This window comes from Podarcis gaigeae (genome assembly GCF_964106915.1).
Source record: "Podarcis gaigeae genome assembly, chromosome: 3".
Taxonomy (NCBI): Eukaryota; Metazoa; Chordata; class Lepidosauria; order Squamata; family Lacertidae; genus Podarcis; species Podarcis gaigeae.
Window position 1 is genome coordinate 61,618,388 of NC_139680.1, and position 19,613 is coordinate 61,638,000.

Here is a 19,613-nt window from a genome sequence, read left to right on the forward strand (position 1 = left end):
ACTGACATTAATTGGAATGAAGCAAATCAAAAGAATACCAATAAAATGTCACACCTGGACAGAAGCAGGATGCATGGCTAAAATAGTACTGGTTGGTGTGTTATCAGCAAAACTGACCCAGTTTTCTTGGTGCGGTGGTGGTGAATGGCCAGACCACATGGGATCACCAGTATTACAGGAGCCTGAAAACCAAAACAGTTCAATTTCAAGACTGCCACACAGTCTATTCAAGAAAAGTCATAACCAGGAACCATGGGACAAATTCTGTGAGATCACATGATTCTAGATTCAATGCAGTGCCACAGTGCAAAATGTTCCTAAAACTGAGGGATACTAATGTGAGTGGGGTGCTGTTCCTAGGAAAACAGGGGACAGAAGCAGTACCCGGAAAGCTGTCTGTGGACAAACACTGGCTCCCTCAGCCTGAAGTGAGATGAGCGCCACACCCCATAGTCGCCTTTGGTTGAACTTAACCATCCTGTGGTTGGTTTTACCTTTACCTAGGAAAACAAACAATTCGCCAGCCCAGAACAAGGTCCATGCAGGAACCTATGCATCCCTTTGGTCTGTGGTCTATAATTTAATTCTGACAATGAGGCCAAACGAGGACTTGGTAAACTGGGAAATGAATCAGGTATAAATGCTCCCATTACCCTTCTTACTCCCTGGTTTATGGTAACCCATTGAAGTTGCAACTTAATTAGGTAAATTAGGGTTATCACAAACCAAAGTTTTCTTTTCACTCAGTAAACAAACTACTCCATGTGACAAACTTGTTTGCCTGATCTGAATGCAACAAACTGGCCATCACACTAGGATGAAAGGAATTTGATACAAGCATTTGAGGAATGAGCAACTGAGCAAAAGGCATGGTTCTAATGGTCAAACCATGGTGTGGCTATGATGCCCTGTAACAGACCAATATCTACAGGATATCACAGAAAATTTTTATATAACAAATATCATATATGGCTTATGCAATAAAAGACCTCTAAAGTGGATTTTCACAATTCTAGATTGGAGCTGGAATCTGACTATGGTCTGCCTCTTGTTCTATGCTGCATTGTTGCCTGCTCCTTAATTCAGGAGGCCACTACCACACTAAAAGAGCACTGCACTTTGGAATTCTTGTGCGCTTCCCAGAAAAGGATGACAAATACTAACTGTAGTATATCAAAAAATCAGGAACTTAAATCTCTGTGTATCACAAGTAAAAGTTTAGCATTCTCATGCATATACTTAGCAGGACTTTACACAGAGTACCAAAACTATTTTAATAGGGGAAAGGCTTTGAAAAGCAGAATTCTCCTAGATTAATACCTTACAGATTACTATTCTTTTGGTAGGAAAGGTCACGCTTTTCAGTGCAAAGGTAAATTAATCCCTCTTTAATAAATATGAGTCTATTTTGGTAGAGGAAGGAAAGATGTGAAGTTCCTTTTCCTCTTTAGAACCAGCACAGGAAGAATTGGAACAGTTTTTATTATTAAATTCACAAGAGTGCTATTAATAAATCTAACAAAAGTAAATCCTGTTCTACTGAAGTTTTTCGGGGGGGGGGAGGTAGACTGGACTATTTAATGATAACACCTTTTTGAAAATGAACTCGCTAGATTGAAGTAATTAGATTGTTTAAAGTATTTAATAAAGCTGAAGCGCTACCTCAAAATTTGACAGTTGACCTTGTCCATTCTTTTCAAAACGTCTCTGTTTATCAATGATCTAGTCTGTAGCAAAGCAGCAACAGCTGCTAACTGGACACTACTTCAGAAAAAGCCTTTTCCCCTACTACTTCAAGTATGGCCTAACAGTAGTCTTCCTTATGGTCACTACTGTCCAGCTTCCCTGCTGTTGCTAACTTTTCTCTCTCTTCACCACAGCTGATCTGAAACTCTTTGACATGGTTGCTGATCTGTAGGGCCTGGGTAGTTTATGTATAAACAATATTCCCCAACACACCCACACCTGAAAAAGCTCTGGCTTTTTATCTAAGTAGTATGGAAATAATGACGGTTCAGATGGAGCAAGTGGTGAAGTAGTAGCGATGGACAAATGATGAGGTGACATGATTCACTGCCAGCTCTCAAGACAAGCAATGCCCTTTGGTTCCCTCTTAACAACTGATGCCCCAGTATGCCCCAGAAGTTCTATTTCCAACAAGGAACACTTTATTAGAATGCTTTATAGCCTTGTTCTGGCTGCCTTAAATACCTTTCTTTGAACTTTCTAGATTATTTGTAGAACACGTTGCCAAACTGTCTAATTTGAATGTCACAAATGATAAATCACCCTAAAATGGGGAATTCAATGTTGCAATAAGGCGACTGTTCTGTCAGGGCAAGCATTGGCTTGCCAGATGAAACAATCTCCCACTCTGCTCTGCTCTCGCTGTGTGCTGTTCCAGAGGTTCTCCTGACCCCCGTGCCAAGTCAATTTCAGGGGATATGTGCGGGAGGAGTCCTTGCCCAGCGCTTGCGCCGATGGGACCCAGTAGTTGAATCTTGCCGTAAGAAATCAACCCGACAATTATTCAATGCGAATTTGAACAGGAGCACAAGCAAGCTGCAGTTCTCAACTGTCTGCTACTTATGGCTTTCTCAGTACAACCAAATAGCAACTGACTGAAACTATATACACTTTCTGGCAGAAATAAAAACCTCATTATCCTACAACAGTCAACAACAAAAAGCTGGATTATTAAATTTGTCCATAAAGTTATCAGAGTTCAAGGTGGTCTTGCCTAAGACTTAGGCCTAATTGAAATAAAAAGTGAGGCATGCAAAGACTGGAAAACTGAGCAAAGATACTTTGGAACAGGAGAGCTGGACTCTCAAGCAGAAATCAAGAAACAATTGTGATCAAGCCTCCAAGGCTTATACTAACGTTGGCAAATATGGAAGCAGTATGAGGGATATAAGTATGACATAATTTAATGAAACATAGTACTAAGCACAGAGGTTCAACCTCCTTTTTTAAAAAAATAAAATAAAATGCAGCTCTTGTGCCCATAAGCTAGACCCGAAAATGTATGGGCAATATTTGCTGAAAACTCGGAAGCACACAATGTGACAGAATAAGCTTTTTAGAAGGCTAGATGCAAGTTTTCAATGTACTTGCCCATACCCAGGCTAGGAAAATATGGATAAAAATAATGCAAAGAGAAAATGTGCAAAAAATACACAAAATAAAACAAAATTGCTTACTAACAGTACATAATTTAGGCAGGTTGCAGATTTATTTTTAGTGCAGAATGTACGTGGTCTTGCTTGGTATCTGCCTACCAAAAATAGTTTTATTTGGAGGTTTGGTTTTCTTCTGGGCCTCCTCAAAGATGCTCACCACATTAGATGCTAGTCAGTTTGTGCTTCTTGGCTGTGGTGCTATATTCCCTGACATTGTCCAACATCACAAAACAGTCTAAGAAGTAGTTTTTATTGATTTGGGTTCCATTAAAAAGTCTATTGAAATACCCTTTATTTTCTAATGCTTTGAACACTTAGCTACTTTTCTTTTTCAAGGTTCAGCTATTTTTGAAAACGCTACATAGTGTGCTATTTTTAGTATAGCGTTTACACTCTATTTTAACATCTCTCTTACTCCTCTGGTCACTGTCTAAACCAAATAGTGTTCATATAAGCACATCTAGCATGTAACATGAAGTCAAATTATCGTTAACCACAAGTGAGCAAGCAGGCGGATACACAGAGCAAAAACTGTGGCTGCTTCACTCTTCCCCTGGTCCTGCTGCTGCTAAGTCATGGGAAGTTGGGCTTAGGGCTTGTCTCCTCCAAACAGATCATGTGTGACCTACAGCATTGGATGCTATAAAAATGTGGTTAAGATTCCAACTTTAGAATGTTAGCCTGAAATTGCCTTCTTCAATGGAATTCACAGTTCAAAGCTTTAATGTGAAGCGCCATTAAACAGAATACACATTCTATTTTATGCCGTCCTTGTTGTTGCCTGAAATATTCTAACAAGCCTTTGCAACTTTTTACTACTGAATTTCCTTATCACAATAAAATGTTTGGGCCTCCTCTAGTGCACAAGTGACCAGAAAGAAAACAGTCTTGTGTGAAGCTGAAACACTTAAGGTATCTCCCTCAAAAGCAAACAAAAACTGATCAAAATAATATTGCAGGGCCAGATGCATTCTCCCAAAGATAAATCTTATGGAAATTAAGAGTTTTCAAAAAACAGGATTGTACCAATGATTCTTTAGACCAAAATAAAGGATGGGATGTGGTACTGGGGCAAGATGGTAGGTAAAAGGCAAGGGTGCACATTCCTAGTTGACTTTTTACTAGCGTGAAAGGAAGCTGCTCTTGTCACTGATCAGGACATACTGAGGTGGGCCAGAGGATTACTTTTGTCTCCCTGATTCAAGTCTGTACCTCCCTAGAGTGGCCTGCCTCATACATGGGGCACTACTAGGCTATATTAAGAAATCCACAATCTCAGGCAACACTTGAAGCGTAACACAAGACATTTATTTATACCTGCTTGTGCTTCACTAAAGGGAGCCCAAAAAGGCCCTGGTCGCTCATTATTTCCTCCGCTGGGATGGCGGCTGTGCTTCCTCCATGTGTGTGGAGAGGTTGGTGGAGATTGCTGCGGTGAAACAACGGGAGATGTGGACTCCTAATAAAACAAAGGAAGTTTTAAAACCGTTATACAATGTACCTAAAACAATCTTCTAAAAACCACTTTCTTTAAGAACAAATTCTTTCTTAAGAACAGGTGGGATTTTAATACTAACAAAAAGATCAAGGGCAAGGCAAATAATAAAACTTAGTGGGCACATTAAAACTTGTCATGCATTCAAATGAATCTTGAAAATAAATAGGGACAGCATGAATACCCAGTTCTTGTAATTTAGCCATATTAGGTTTTGCCACTTATTTTTACATGGTATGTGATCAGAACCCAGTTGTATCATTCACTGGTTTCACTTTCTGCTTGTTATATCATCTCCAAAAGTGAAACCATTTCATTATTTCTAAAGCTCCTATTACTAGGAAACAAATAAGAGATTTAGAAAGACAGGCCTTACTTGCAGACTTTGGACGCCATGGTAAATTGTTAGTCAACACAGTGGTACCTCTGGATACAAACGGGATCTGTTCCGGAGCCCCGTTCACATCCTGAAGTGAACGCAACCCACGTCTGCACAGGTCACGATTCGCTGCTTCTGCGCATGCGCGAGACGTCATTTTGACCATTTGTGCATGCGCGAGCGGCGAAACTGTCACCGCAGAGCGCAATCTGAAAAGGCTCAACGTGAAGCAACTTCAACCCAAGGTACGACTGTACCTACCCATGACTGCCACCAAACAAAAATGCTACTGGTAAAATATAGTACTGGTTATAAAAATGATCATGAAGATTGTAATGAAATCACATCTCGCTCTCCAAATAAGAGTACCTAGACAGAATTACATGCAAGTGTCTGGAAAAAACTGACAGGACAGAGGGCTGAATCCAAAGAAGGCCACTCTTGCAAGGTTGTTTCTTATCCCCTACGTGGGGATGCCTTTGAAGATGACTTGGAAACTTCAATTGGTCCATAATGCAGTGGCCACTGGCTTATCCTAGCTTTTTTCTAGAACATGGGTGCATCATGTAAAGAAAAAAAGATGTACAAAGACCTAAAGCACCAACAAAGACCTCTCAAGGAGCTTTAGTTGTAACTTAACTGCAATAGTATGAAGTAATATAGTGTAATTTCTCTTAAATAAAGGGGGGGGGGGGAGCAATACACTCAAACTAGTGTGCTTGCAGCCAAAATTGTAAGACTAGTTTGACAACACAATCTGTAGCAGCAAATTTAGTTTTTGACCTACATGCAAAGTTACAAGGTAGAATAAGTAATTCTATTCTGTTTGGCACCAGGGATAGAATTCAACGTAGCACTAAATGGGGTACAAACGTGGAGAATGAGGTTCATTTGTACAATGGGGCTTCTGTCTCCCTCTGCACACACCCTAAATCTGTTCTGGAGGTTCTTCCCCTAAGCTTTCAGAACCAGATTTATAAAACAAATAAATCACTGCTAAACTTGCACTGCCCTTTGTATTTTAACATAATTACAGAACCACAATATAAAAACCATTAAGGATACTTAAAAACATTAGTCAGTCTTTATATTTCATTACCTGTTGATCTGTCGTTGGACGTTGCTGGACGACATCATGGCTCACAGAGCCTTTTTTAACTTGTATTCTACCTGGTGGGGGAGGAATCGCACCTGAATAGGAGGATGGGTTATCAGGATCTGAAGAATACAACGATGAATGCCTCAGTTCCTGCTCATTCTTTGACATGACAAATCTGGGCAGGGGGAGGTCCTTGACTGTTAAAACAACACCACACATGATTATTATAAGACACTTAAGTTACAAAATGTTTTGATTCCCCATTAAAATATTATTTTATTGAGAGTTGCTATCAAGATTGTTGCAAGCTGGAACAGTTCCTGCTACAGCCAATGTCTGTTCTATGCAGGCACTGACTTTGACAGGAGCTGCTCCATCACACAATGATGAAGAAACAGGTGCTTATTCTGCCGGAACGATCTTTAAAAGGATGGAAAATGCTTTCCTGCATTTCCAAGCCTCCCTGCCCATCCTTTCAAGCTCTGATTGCATGGCAGGCTTTGTAAGTGGCAAAGGGTTTTGACAGGTGGGCAGGGTAACCCACCTGCCAATCATGTGACAACATAACAATGTTGTGTGATTGACAGGTAGCTTGCCACACCCATTTGTCAAAGTTGGCCTATGGGGTGGGGCCAGCTAAAGGCTTGGTCCCTGAAAACAAAAAGATTACCCATCCCTGTATTAACCATATAAAACCAATAGAGTATTCAAATAATTCAAAATTGCAATCAAGATTGTGACAATTCAGTTGAAGAAAGAATTCTCGCCAGAACAGGAATTTAACAGATCAAACTTTGAAGCCAACTTGAATTTTTCACCTTAGTGACTACAGATGGACATTAGCATGTTAAGTATTTCATAGACAGATATTTTTCAACACCCACAGGAACCTTTTATATTTCTCTTTAATTCACCTCTCTCCAAGCAATGAGAGCATACAACCTGAAGCTGCCCCACCCCCCAAAAAACTTGTTTTATGGATCAACAGGACCATGGCAATGCTGACGGCTTGTTTTCACTTAAAAAATTTTATCTTAACAGTTGTGGAGAAAGTTTTGAAAAGCAAGTGTCAGTTAGAAATTACTGAAATAGGAAGTAAATAAAAGTTATGTACTGCTCTGAACTGCAGCTCATCTTATATATGTCAAGCTCCAAACCACTTCAAGTTCTATGGGCCAAATGCACTAAGAGGTTCAAGGTGGGCAACTTCTCTAAGAGAAGGCAGCAGTTTTCAGCACCTGCTTCTACTAATATGTGGTACCTCAACATCAAATACTATAATAACTTAATTGTGAGGTAACAAAGAGAGGAACGCCAACTCTGTTTGACAAGCAGAAGACTTACCTCTCTAAACAACAGATACAGAGTTGTAAAAGCATACTATTCCTCATGAGGAGGATTTAAAAAAGATCATTCTAAGCAAAGAAAAGAGCTTGTTTACACTAACTGGGGTTTTATAAAAAAAACTTATTAGAATAGCAGATCTTCTTGCCATCTTCTCAAGTTTCAAAAGCTGTTAGCTACTCAGACTTAAGTCCTGTTGTTGAGGAAACACAAATGCCCCTTGGTATACGCTACCTATCGCAAAGCTCTTTGTTCTGGTAAATAGCCACAGTTTTGACACCAATAAAAGTGTGTTATGAGTGCTAACCTGGGTATTACCCAGTTCATTTTTTCTGTCCCAACAGATACAAAAAATGAGTATAAAGGCTGTCAGCCATCATTACTTTATTTCTGCCTCAGTTCTTTTATCTCATTTTTACCTTTACACATGACATAAAGACACTAAGTTAACACAGTCTGCAGACTGGATCAAGTGAAAATAATAGGCAGACCTAAGTGGCCGAAATTTCTGATGACATCCATCTCAGAGCTTCTCATTTCTAACTTTCAATCAGAACTCTAAACCTCCTAGAATATAACCATAGGTTTAAAACCTAACTATTATTTGAAGGAAAGCATACATTTAAAGTACAAAATTGTCAATGAATTGGGACATTGGTGTTTTTTCCACTTTGGGAATATCATTTTTTTATCCTTAGAGTAGAGCTGCTTGCAACAGCATTAAAAACAGTCATGCAAGAAAAGTTCTTATTAGAGGAAACTTCCTTTAAAGGAAGAGATGTTTAAGAAAACATCAGAGGAATCATGTCAGTGGTATATGCTGGTAGAGGAGTATCAGACAAGAGCCATATTTTAATAACCTAGTCAATTATATTTCAATACTTATTTCAAGGCTTACCAGAATTCAAGCTTTCCATTCGCAGTGGAAACCCAGACTGAGCCACTGCAACTAGTTTCAAAGCAATGTAGAATTGGCTTCTTCCAAAGTATCCAAGTCTTGTTGCACCACAAAGTTCCATGATCTAGAGAAAACCGAAACATGCAGCAAAATGAATATAATAAATTTGGTGAAGTAGAAACATTAGTTCACTGTACTCTATATATGCTTGCCAATAAATTCTATGCTATAATATCATAAATGCAGTAGTTTTCTATTAAACTATGGTAGGAAAAAATGTTCTCATTCTCCTGCACAGTGATTCACTTCAATTTCACTGGTCTCATTCTCAATACCTTCACTATGTTTGCTATAATGGCAAATAATTTTGGTTGATCTCTCTCTTGCCCACTATAACAAATACCAGTTCCCTTATTAAACATCTGATGTACTATATTATTGCATTTTAATTGCAATGTGTGGCCAATATTTACATTAAACTGAACACCTAGCTTTTCATGTCCTTGTTCACATATTCCTCTTAAATCTTGTTTTTTCCTTCCTGACACTATCCCGATACCAATATGAATATTTGTTTCGGTCAGCAACCCATAACTGCTCCTCAGAACAAATTTATCTTACTGCTCTACCCAACTGTAATCAAAGTATGACTTGTGCAAAGTTCAACTCCTAAGAATCAATTTGCTTTTATTTTTTAAAAAATGGGGGGAGGAAGAGTTATTTTTTATTTACAATGTTAAATGTATGTCTGTCTGTAGCATAATGATGTTTGCTAGGGACAAATGTAGCTTGATGAGGCTCTTAAAAAGTCAGCATCAACTCAAATTGGTTATATACTGTAGAGTGTTCTCAGTGCTGAGCTGCCCCACTGGAATATTGAAACAAAAGGGTCATAAGCCATACAAAATGATGGCAACAAATCATAGTGAATTAAATTAGGCTGTATGCACAACTCAAGCAGCCCTTCACTCCTAGAGATGGAGGAGCAAATCAGGGACTGCTTAAGCTGTCTGTACCAGCATGCAACTCATAGTTTGCCAGCATCATTATATGTGACTGTAGCCATTGTCTGTTTAATATAAACATAACTAACAAAACCCCTGCTATGTAAGGCACAAAAAAGTTAAATTTAATGCAACATGACAGAAAAATGGTGTCCCAGACACAGTATTAAAAGACTGATTTTTAAAAAAAAATGTTAAAAATGCCACCCAATTACCATTTGTTATACCTACATAACATACCGCAATGTAACTGGGAAGATGTATTTTTGACAACACGCACAACAGTATTTTATTACATTGTCACGTACACAAACTATAGCTTATACTTTAAAACTTACACTTCACAAAGCTATTGTGGTGCAACAGTAACCATGCAAATTAGTTAAGTGTATGCTGTGGCCTGAAATATAGGCTTTTTTGAGACTGTCATGGGTCTGTGTACCACACTCTCTGGAACTGCAATAGCATTAGGATCCTAGAAGTTCCACAACCATAACTGTACCTCTGAATACTGCCTTCTCTACCAACCATAAGCAGTAAATTAAAATACAGTCTACCTTGGCTCCCGAACACCTTGGCTCCTGAACAAATCGGATCCTGAATGATCAAATTCCAGAAGTGGGTGTTCTGGTGTATCAATGATTTTCAGAAGCCGAACGTCTGGCATGGCTTCCAATTGGCTGCAGGAGCTTCCTGCAGCCAATCGGAAGACGCACTTTGGTTTCTGAACATTTTGGAATATATTGGAAAATTGCCCAGGTCTAGTGTCCATTAGTTATGGTAATCCTAGTTCCTTTAGGGGAATAAACTTTGAGACAACTTGGTTTTCCACATTCTGGATTTTGTTTTGTAGGTGTGTTAAAGCATGCATGCTAACAGACATCCTCTATAATGCAAATGTTTTCTAGACTTTTTAAAAATGCTTGAGGTGCTTGAATTAGTATAATGCTTGAACTACTGCTTACAATAGCAGATAACCCACATACATTTACATATGGATCAACGTTCCAGTTCAATGAATAGCAGCTAAACATGACCCACCTTTAAAAACAAAACAAACTTGCTGTACCAGATGTACCTGCATTCCACCTTTCTACAAGTAACATAGTTTTCTAAAAATACAGTACTGTCAAAGATAAGCTGGTTCAAAAGTTAAAAATTAAGGAAGAGCTCCCTTACTGAACTTACTGAAATTCAGAACTTATTTGTACTCATTTAAAAATACGTAGTATTTGGTATTTCTTTTCTAGTTATTTACAATTCACTGTTACATGTCAAGGAATTGCAGACACAATCAGCTCTTGCGCTCTATGGGAATGTGCTCAACTGCCTGATCAAAGCCCAGAGTAGCAGCCTAAGTAGTTTTTTAATCAACTCTCCTTTGGCCTGATCCAACAGGATTCCTCTTATTTTCTTAACTTCCTTACCCACTATCTTCCTACAACTCCTGTTGAAACAGAATCATGGCCAAAGTTTTCCTAGATTATTCTACTTACTCTTATGCTGCTCTGCACCAATTGTCTCTCAATGTAACTTGATTTACATTTTTACAGATAATGGGCTTCCTCCTTTGGAGCTTGATCCCGACAGATAACTGAACATTTTGCTTATTTATTTAACAGCATTTTAAAATCACTTAACATTTAAAATAGCTTAACCAACAACAAAAATACAAACAATGGAACATCATCACACATGAATTTAACAGCAAAATGTAAAACAGCATTTGCTATTCAGAGAAAAATATAGAGAAATACAGAGAGACTAAAGTTATCAGCCAGCTAAGTTAAGACACGGATCCTCACAGTTAGAGTCACTAAAGCAGCACTTGGGCCTGCTAAAATTGGTGGGGCAGTTGGATATTAGCTGTTTAATTTGCTATTCTACTCAGATGAGCTTCACAACATACACCAGACTGCAGAGAGGCTGAACCAGAATGTCTTGACTTAAAACTAGTACAACTGCTGATGCAATCCTGTTGCCGGGCACACAAATCATCCTATGATGTTCCACTTCTGTTTCCTATAAGACAAGGTTATTACCCTCCACACACTTTTAAGGGTCACTGCACATATGACCTTTTACAACAGGTTTTAAGCTGCATATACACTGTGTGAAATTGATGGCAGTGTAAGTTTTGCTGTAAATGCACAGCTCTAATACAAGAATGTTCAAATATGTGTATACATTGTAAAGTAGTTACTTTCTTGTACACATGGTTAAACTGATAGGATGTTTCTAGTATCCCATGTTAGCTATTCCTTGTATTATTATTTTTAAACAAGAGAAAGGAAAGATACAGGGATACTTGGCCAGATACTGGAAACCAAGTTTAATCTGACATAGAGACCTGAAAGTCGCCAGTTTTGCCAAGACTGCAATCCTATGTACACATGCTTTGAAATAAGACCTATTTATGTCAGTGGAATTTTCTTTCTAGTAAACATGCTCAGGATTGTGTTGTAAGATGTACAACATGGAGTTACATCTGCTATGGACCCATTAATTTCTTTTATGTATATCCAGACCAAGATTCTTTAATGTACGAGTAGTGCTTCACAGAAATATTAACATTTAAGGCTCCATAGAGCAGTGTGGCAGCTGGGAGCACTGGGTGAACAGTTTTATCATTATCAGGAAAATAGGAGATGGTGTTAGCAGTATGATCTAAAGTAGTTATTCTAGTAAAACCTCTCCATAGACCATGTTGACAATTGCCATTTCAAGACACTGACAAATGAAAGCTTATAAAGAACAGTGATGAACATACCAAGTGGGTGCTGCTAGTTTTAATAATATAAAGATTTTTAATTCCACCTCCAGCATATTGTTTTTAGCCAGACAGCAAAGCACTTAATGCTCCTAATGAACGTGAAGTGCTTTATTCAAAGATTATACACAAGTGTACTCATTTTGCAGACTATAGTAGTTGTGGATCTCATTCAACTGTAACTAAAGACTGACTCCCTTTGGACATAGCATCTGTGTCCAGAGACAAACAGGCAATAGTTTGCCAGATAAGTTATCTATTAGATGAACTCCAATTACGTCAAGCTTCAAGGCCTTCTCCATATTTTACAAGCTGAAGCACTACAAACATGATAGCTTCTCTGTATGTGCTTTTGCCAACAGCTTTGTAATACACAGGGCAGACTTAACGATACTCAAACAGTGTAACACAGCCATTACTTCCCAGCTAGAACTCAGTATTCCTCATGAGAACCCTGCCACTACATGCACATATTTTAAATCTATACATTTTAAAGAACTTTACTAAATGTCTGTTAACATGTGTATTGCAAATTAATGACAAACTGAAACATTTGAGAGGGGCCAGTGTCTTAGAATAACCTGCTTGTTGCAATTTATGGTCTAATATTAGCATGGTGACAAAGTCACACATTTCTGTGTCTGGACACTTATGTGAGTCATGGACTACCCCAATAACTTATATTATGATTCTTATTATTTATTTCCTACATCATCCTTTCTTTTAAGGAGCTCAAGTTGGTGTACATGGCTTTTCCCTCCACATTTTATCCTAACAACTGTGTGAGATAGGTTAGGCTGAAAGACAGTGGCTGGCCCAAGGTCACCCTGTGAACTTCAGGGCCAAGTGGGTTCGAACCCTGGGCTCATAGGCCATAGTCCAATCCTCTAACCATGACTCCACAGCTGCTATTGCAACTGAGCACTCTGGTCCAAGTCATTAAAGTGAATCAGTCACATAAGTGAAAATAAGAAGCAACTATAGCTCAGCATGCACCACATAGTTCTTTGGGCCATCAGGGAAGCTCCTAGAAAACAGGAAACAGAACTGCTGCACTAAACTTAATTTCACAACAGCAAAGTGTCAAGGCTCTGCAGTTCAGAGAACTGATACAACAAAATTAGTGTTGTCCAAATTCGGCAGTACAGTAATAATATTAAATTGACCTCGTAGCACATATACGTAAAAGCAAATTTCCATACTTTCTTCAGGCCAGGGTCACTCCAATACTTCCTCCCAAGATGTACAAACAAGGTTGTTTCCTGTGCAGTCCCCAAACTACCTAGAATTGTAGAGCTGGAAGGGACCACAAGGGCCATCTAGTCCACCCACTGCAGTGCAGGAATCTAAATTCCCCAAGAACAAACCAAGCAGCAATTACATACTTTGCACTTTACAAGTTTTACCACTCATTTTCCCCGTTGCTATTTTAAAATATGGGAGATACACACACACACACACACACACACCCATTGACAAAACCCTCTTGGATACACTGTGTTATGTACATAACTATGCTATGCATTGCAATAAGTGAAATAAGGAAGACTCCAAAGGGAACATCCCCTGCATCCGGGGGTGCCAGAGTCTATCAAAGCCCCCCCCCCACGTTTTTCTGTATGTCCCTTGTTTTTTTAAAAAAAATATTCCCTCGTATTCCACCATAGCCAATAGCCTCGGCTCAACCCATCGCGGGGCAGGAAATCCTCCGCAGCCACCCCCGAGTAGGGGGCCCAAGGTGGGCGTGTGAACGTGGGAAGGGTGAGGGACGGAGCGTGTCGGTGGTGTGGGGGGAGCTGGGCACGTACCTCGTTCTCCACCCCCACCCACCCCCTTCGCCGCCCCCTTGAGTCCGGAGCCTGCTGCCCCTGGGATCGAGGGGGTCTCGGGAGGGAGAGGCGGCAACGGCGGCGGGTTTACCTGCAGGACCACCTCGCTGGGCAGCTGCGCGGCGCGGAAGAGTTCGAGGACCCTCCCGTTGGACGCCACTTTCTTGGTGCTCTCGGTGTCGCAGTACGAGAAGAGGTCGCAGTAGTAGCGCTGCTCGGTCTCGCTCAGCGTCAGACCCTCCATCTTACGCCAGCCCGGCCCGGCCCCGGGAATCGATCCTGCCACTGGGCGGGGCGGAGGGACGGACGGCGGACGGCAGGGGAAACACACGGACGGACGCGGGGCCGCGCTCGCACGCGCGGGAGCCACCGCTGGCGGCGGCGGCGGCTCCGTGAGGAAACGGCCGTGAGGGGGAGGGGGAGGGAGGGGGGCGGAAGGAAAGAGAGAGGGGCGCGTGCGCTCTCTCTCTCTCGCCTGCGCGCGCGCCGCCTCAGCTGTTGCTTGTTGATCTCGCGGAGCCTTCCTTAAAGGAGTTGGGGAGGGGAAGGCGGAGGAAGCGCCGCGACACCAGGGGGAAGGGGGCGTGGCGTTCGAAAGGGAGGAAGAAGAAGAGAAGGGGTGTGTGTGCGCGCGCATGTATGTATGTGTGTGTATGAGGGACTCCCGATAAAAAAAAAGTTTTACGGACGTCTCTCCTTGGACGTAGCCACGCCCTCTCAGCCTGGCGGAACTCGCGCGCAACTACAGCCCCGACTTAACTCTGTTCCTGAAAAAAAAAAAAGGGAGGGGGAGGAAACGCCTTCAGAAGCCGCCCGTGGGACCCGGATGCGAAAATAGGCTGACGCGCGTAGTGTGTCACGCATGGCTCCCCCCAATCTGCTCCTGCGTTTCTCTCTCCCCACCCCACCTGGCGGTGTGGAGGGATAACTGCAGCCTCTTTCCACTTTCCCGAGCACCGATAAGGGCCGGTGTTTTTTTTTTTGCCGCCGCGCCGTTTGATAGGCGGAAGCAGCGCTGGAGCCCTGGTGATTTTTGAAGCGAAGAGAGCAGAGCAAAGTGCGGGAATGTAGCTTATTTGCAAGCCTGTGACCTGCGTATCCTTTGAACATATAAAGTGTGGAGGAAATTCCTGCCCCTCGTGAATTTGTCCCCAGCGAACTCAAATTCCCGCCCCCTCCCTTTAAATTCTGCTTGGCCCTGGTTCACATTTGGGGAAAACAAAACGCAAATTCGTTTCTGTTTGTTTTTTCTGGATTGTCACTTAGGAATTGCCTTTCATGAATTCCACGGCAGTGAACTCAAAATCCCCAATGCCGCCCTTTTAATACTAGTTGGCTCCTATTTACATTTGGGGAAACAACATGCAGATTTAGAAGCTACTGTATTATTGTTCTCGTCTAGACCATGGGTAGGCAAACGAAGGCCCTGGGGCCAGATCCAGCCCAATCGCCTTCTAAATCTGGCCCACGGGTGGTCTGGGAATCGGCATGTTTTTACATGAGTAGAATGTGTCCTTTTATTTAAAATTCATTTATGGGTTATTTGTGGGGCCTGCTTGGTGTTTTTATAGTAGAATGTATGCTTTTATTTAAAATGCATCTCTGGGTATTTGTGGGGCATAGGAATTCGTTCATCCCCCCCCCCCAAAAAAAATAAAGTCCAGCCCCCCACAAGGTCAGAGGGACAGTGGACTGGCCCCCTGCTGAAAAAGTTTGCTGACCCCTGGTCTACACCCATGTGCATAGCCAGGGTTTATGTTGGGGGGCCAGAACCTCAGTTAATTATTTTTATTGATTTACGGTACTTGATTTAGGGGGGCACCTGCCCCCCTGGTCCCCCTTGGCTACATCCATGTCTAGACCCTATCATTTAGGATTTTTGCTCCTGTTTTAAGCAAAACCTCTGCCCATATAACCCATTGTAAATAACGTACATAGGTGGAAGCCCTCTTGGAGTCTTGTGAAATATTTTCCTCCAGCCATTTATTGCAGCCAAAGTGTAAATGTTACATTGGGTTGTGGGAGAAACTTTCTTGTTGACTTCTATTGTTTTCTGGAAAATGCACTGCAAACTTCCTTCACAGTGAGGTTTGATGTGTGAGAGAAAAACTAAAAACTGTTAGCCGTACTGTGTAGCTTCATTTAGTTAGACACTGTTACAGTGTTTCTTCCTATTTATTTCTGTTTAACATAAACTTCTGACAGCACAATCATATACAGTGGTACCTCGGGTTACATACGCTTCAGGTTACATATGCTTCAGGTTACAGAAATAAGCCAGAAATATTACCTCGGGTTAAGAACTTTGCTTCAGGATGAGAACAGAAATCATGCTCTGGCGGCACGGCGGCAGCAGGAGGCCCCATTAGCTAAAGTGGTGCTTCAGGTTAAGAACGAACCTCCAGAATGAATTAAGTACGTAGCCCGAGGTACATATTTCCTTGGAAGTAAGTTCTGTTGTGTTCAGTGGGGCTTCCTCCTATGTAAGTGTGTACAGAAATGCAGCTTCAGAATACTAAAAGCTACATCTCTTTCTACAAGGCAGATTTATTTATTAAATTTATATCCTGCCTTTTCTCCCAAGGGAGTCCAGCTGCTATACTCCAGGTAGCCATTATATTGTCCAGACATTATATTGTTCCAGAACAAACCAACTTACCACAACCTATGATCAAGGCTTTATAACTATGAAGCCCCTGCACTTTGATGGCATGAGGACATGGAAGGAATGAAGGAGGGGGTATATGCTTCCTTAAAACATATACAGTCATACCTCGAGTTGTGTTTGCTTCACGTTGCATTTTTTTCAGGTTATGAATGCGGCTAACCCAGTCTGCATGCTTCGTGCATGCGCAGGAGTGCTCTATTGTAACACGTGCAGAAGCAGCGCTCTACTTATGGACTTTTCGGGGTGCGAAGAGCACCCCGGGACGGATCGCGTCCGTAAGTAGAGGCACCACTGTATCTTCAAGCAGCAGATTGGCAGTAAAATGCATATGGAGATTCATTGCCTATTTTTCTTACAAATGAAACTGAGCAAAGATGTTAAATGTGTTTTGGGGGTGTTATCTGCCTTTTGGGCTGTCAGTTTGCAAGTCTTGTTAAAAGGGATCACAGCATTTCATCTCTTTTACTGTCCCGATCTAATCCTGCAGAATGTAGAAATAAAGAATTAGAAAGGCCATTTATTACTATGCTGCAGTACAAAGAGCTCTGCAAAAGAACATAGGAAGCTGCCTTATACTAAGTCTGAGTAAGTAAACAGAGAAAGCTATCTAAACCCGGAGATAGAGTCACCCCCACCCCTATACTCCATTCCCCAAATGCAATGGTAATATATAATATAAACTTAAAAATGATGACTCACACTTCAGGCACCAAAGATCCTTCACTGGTCAAATAAAAAAGAAAGGAAGGAAGACACTTTGATCCCCTTTGGATGGGCATTCAACAACACATGGCTTTTTCTGAAACGGAGTAGGCTGCTTTGCCTGGCATGCTCAGAATAAGGCAAAGCAGGTGAGATGAAAAATGAGAGAGGATTTTGGACTGGGGAAGATGCTGAATGCTAGTTAGTTAAGCTAGGTGTTTTTAGAGCCGATCTATGTGTCAAGAATAATCACATGACAGAGACTTTTGTGGACCCTATCACTCCTCCAACCTGCATGGTTGAATGTTAGGAGAAGAAACTATGATAGTGTAAATCCTTCACTCGGACATGTACAGTGGTACCTCAGGTTAAGGACTCAATTTGTTCAGGAGGTCCGTTCTTAACTTGAAACTGTTCTTACCCTGAGGTACCACTTTAGCTAATGGGGCCTCCTGCTGCCGCTGCGCGATTTCTGTCCTCATCCTGAAGCAAAGTTCTTAACCCGAGGTACTATTTCTGGGTTAGCAGAGTCTGTAACCCTAGGTACCACTGTATGTTTCTCTGTAGACTGAAAGCTGTTAAGAGTCAGCCCAAAGGCCTCCCTCCACTTCTCCCTGATCCTAAATGTACTATTTTGGCCAAACAGAAGAGGAGGGAAACTGGCTAAGAACTTTTAAGTGATATGATGAAGAATGAGCTACAGAAAACACACTTCCAATGCAGTCCTAGGGATGTCTAATCAGTACTCCTGAGATCAGTGGGGCTTAGGTGGCAATGCCATACCCTCTTACTTGGGAGTAAGTCTAATTGAACTCAATGGAGCTTACTTCTGAATTGACTTACATAGGAGTTCATGGTTAGTCTCAACTCCATTTAGAATTTAAGTGGGCTATAACTGTCAGTTTGCATTTCTTAGTACAGAAAGTATTGATCTGATGTGTAGAGTTGTTTCCTATTCTGCAGCCCTGTTTAGGGAAGCTTTTAATGTTTGATGGATTACTGTATTTTAATATTTTGTTGGAAGCTGCCCAAAGTGGCTGGGGAAGCCCAGCCATATGGGCGGGGTATAAATTATTATTATTATTATTATTATTATTATTAATTCAAGAGGGTTTTGGAAGCTTCTCAGTGTGACAGAAAGTTCTTGATCTTTGGGTTATTGTTTGGGTTATAGCTTCAGCTGGTTTAAACTGGTTCTCTTATCTCTTTCTGTCAAGGTCATCCTAACTATAAAAATACGGCCAGAAGAAGCCTGGGTTTAACTTTCTCTTTCTATCTGTTCCAGTGTGGTGTTCTGTTCTGTATGCTATGGTGTTAAGGTTTAGTCTTGTTATAAGTTGTTAAGGTTAAGGTTAAGTCTGCTGCAACTGGATTTCTTATGGATTGTGCCAATCCTGAATGTATTGGATCTGTGACCATTATGCTCATTTGCCTTCAGTAGCAGTAAAGCTCTGCTGGATGAAGTACAATTGCCTCTGGCCTATTTTTGGGAACTCTGCAATGTGTTTAAGTTTTTTCCTCCTCTGGATGACAATAACTTGCCTGTTGCCACAGGAAGGTCCGGCAACTGACAAGTCATAGTTGAACCTGGGAATAGCCTTTTGAAAAGTATTGTAGCTGAGACAATATCAAAAGTCTGCCTGAGTTAATTTATCTATTTGTTGCCTTTCTTCTAAGGCACCTAAGATGTTGTGAGTTTGGGGGATTCCATTGTTGATGAAACCAGATGGATTTCTTGGTGAGGTAATGGCCCTAAGTATTGGTCAATGGTATAAGAAAAGAATTTGCGAATGGAAGGGACCTCTCCCCTACCTGACTGATAGTGAGAAAGACAAAAACCAAATTGTGTGTGAGCTAGAGCTGGGTTAAAAGCAGGCTACTGTCAGAATCCAGCAAGTGACAGCCATGCTTGATTTCTGCTTGAATCCAAGGCTGTGACTACAGGAGAAGCAAGACCTTCTAGGTTGTTAATGCTGTGAGCCCCTCCACCATAGCCTCAGGTTGCATATATGTGTAAATAAATCATATATCAGAAAGACACCACAGTCTCTGCTGTCCCTCATTCCAAGGAAACCGAACCCTTGGAATCCCACACTGCTCAGAGATTGGGGTGGCATGCATCACTAATTTAAAATATCATAATTACAATTGAAACTTTTAGAATAAACAAATAGTACAAAATACTCTCAGGCCAACTTCAAGAGCTGATGGCACAGCTTTCCTGGTCTGGGCTTCCACACTTC

General features: G+C 41.2%; 1 protein-coding gene across 17 annotated transcripts in view; it reads right to left on the minus strand.

Moving 5' to 3' along the window:
• REPS1 (RALBP1 associated Eps domain containing 1) overlaps positions 1-14,772 on the minus strand; it is a 33,938-nt gene extending 19,166 nt beyond the window's left edge. For 2 of the 17 annotated variants that reach the window (XM_083731616.1, XM_083731615.1), the window contains exons 1-5: positions 14,092-14,758; positions 8,398-8,521; positions 6,156-6,352; positions 4,500-4,641; positions 118-182 (exon numbers count right to left, since the gene is read on the minus strand). In XM_083731616.1, coding sequence (XP_083587742.1) covers positions 118-182; positions 4,500-4,641; positions 6,156-6,352; positions 8,398-8,521; positions 14,092-14,637 — 1,074 coding nt within the window. In that variant the 5' untranslated portion in view covers positions 14,638-14,758. Of the gene's footprint in view, positions 1-54; positions 183-4,499; positions 4,642-6,155; positions 6,353-8,397; positions 8,522-14,091 lie in introns of all 17 variants that reach the window. The other 15 variants (XM_083731624.1, XM_083731623.1, XM_083731626.1 and 12 more) reach the window with 13 other exon arrangements.
• Between the last annotated feature and the right edge of the window lie 4,841 nt (positions 14,773-19,613).